Genomic DNA, 1,538 nt, shown 5'->3' with positions numbered 1-1,538 from the left:
CTTTGAACCTTACTTTTTATAGATTATACTAAATCTTTTACCTTATGTAAACCGTAATCCTCTTCAGGAAAAGAGATAATTGGAAATGCAGGTTTCAGTAATGTTATAGGTGACTTAATGCGAGGTAATGAAGAGATATTGTAATCTAGTATAGCTCTCACATGATTGTAAATTGTGTAATACATGAGTTTCTGATTATCTATGGACAATACATTTGCATCCAATGGGAAATAAGTATGAAAGATTTTTAATTTTTCGTCGATTGTGTTACACTTGTTCAACTCTGACGCAATCTGTAAATAACAAAATTTGCATTTTTTATAATTAATAATAACAAATATGCTAAATACAAAATAACAATATTAATACAAAGATTTATTTGATTCCCAAATGCTGGTAAAATATGTTGCTATTTTTGTTAATTTTATTATAATTTCTTAATACAGTTGTTTATAATTATTAATATTCTTTTATTGTGCGGTCTATCAAAGGTTTTATTAATTTTACATAAATAAATTTTCTGAAAAAAGCTATTGTGCGCTTTTTATAATTTACTAACCGTTTCCTTGTTAATTCGAGTGTATACTTGTAATAAAAAAAGCAGTATTATATTTTCTAATTCGGCTGGAGAAGTATGGGCAAAATTAGTCATCAATTTTAGTTGGTCAGGAGCTCCATCTATTAGTATTAACCGTCCAGAGAAATCACGAGATTCTAATAATCTGACTAACTCAATAGCAATTAAAGATCCAAATGAATAGCCCACAATTAGAAACTTCCTTTGATTTTTCATTTTCTCCAATACGTGCTAAAAATAAATATGAATGTATAGGTAAGCTGTAATAATGCGAAAGATATGTATTTGATAGATATTATTTACAAATTATATAAATATAATTAAAATAATAGTTTTAAATAATTTTAATTTTCTTACAGGCACCAAACAAGTAGCTAACTTTATTATTGTTTGAACATTGTCAGATATATTAAGTACAACATGTTGCAAACACGTTGCCGATGATTTAATTCCTGATGCCATAGATTTATACACACTTGAACATCCTTCAATTCCTGGTATGAGAAATATATGATCCCGATCAATCTCGTTCTTTGTAGCAAGCTCTACAAGAGTGTCTGGAGCAAAGTCTGAATCTTTTGTTTTTTTAATTAACATTTCAAAACCTCCCATATTACTTGAATCAGTTTGATTTGTATCCTGTATTTCTTCTCGTTTTGCTGTCATTTGGGCAAGTTTAGCAAAAGTAAGATTTCTCATGTCTTTTGCTGATAAGGAAATATCGAACTCTCTTTCTAATGTTTGCTTAATTTCAGCTGCCGTCATCGAATCCATACCCATTTCAGCCAGTGATACGTTTGGCGGCACTTTCTTCATATCTTTAAAACCTATTTTGAAGTAAAATAATGTCGCTATAAATGTCATCTTTGATCTCCTAAAATCGTTTAGGTCTGTTCTACGTAGGGGTCTTAAGTCGTGTCGAATGTCGCGGGAGTATAAACACTAATCTTTTTGGCTAAGA

General features: G+C 29.7%; 1 protein-coding gene across 1 annotated transcript; it reads right to left on the bottom strand.

The window, feature by feature from the left end:
* Positions 1–23: 23 nt before the first annotated feature.
* Positions 24–1,478, bottom strand: LOC105557071 (fatty acid synthase-like). Its single transcript, XM_012004217.1, has 3 exons — positions 935–1,478; positions 560–808; positions 24–293 (listed from the first exon to the last, which is right to left on the bottom strand). Exons 1-3 carry the CDS (start codon positions 1,439–1,441, stop codon positions 24–26), a joined length of 1,026 nt encoding a protein of 341 aa, XP_011859607.1. The 5' UTR covers positions 1,442–1,478.
* Between the last annotated feature and the right edge of the window lie 60 nt (positions 1,479–1,538).

The sequence above is a fragment of the Vollenhovia emeryi genome, unplaced genomic scaffold, assembly GCF_000949405.1.
Source record: "Vollenhovia emeryi isolate VEMERY1.0 unplaced genomic scaffold, V.emery_V1.0 DF948155.1, whole genome shotgun sequence".
Classification (NCBI taxonomy): Eukaryota; Metazoa; Arthropoda; class Insecta; order Hymenoptera; family Formicidae; genus Vollenhovia; species Vollenhovia emeryi.
The sequence above is the reverse complement of the archived record's forward strand: the minus strand, read 5'-3'. Positions and strand labels throughout refer to the sequence as shown.

Excerpts from the sequence above, each read along its gene's own strand:
- LOC105557071 (XM_012004217.1), bottom strand. The coding sequence starts at position 1,441 with ATGACATTTATAGCGACATTATTTTACTTCAAAATAGGTTTTAAAGAT. Across the intron at positions 809-934 it reads TAGCTACTTGTTTGGTGCCT|CACGTATTGGAGAAAATGAA; the intron begins GTAAGAAAATTA and ends ATTTATTTTTAG. Across the intron at positions 294-559 it reads CTCGAATTAACAAGGAAACG|ATTGCGTCAGAGTTGAACAA; the intron begins GTTAGTAAATTA and ends TGTTATTTACAG.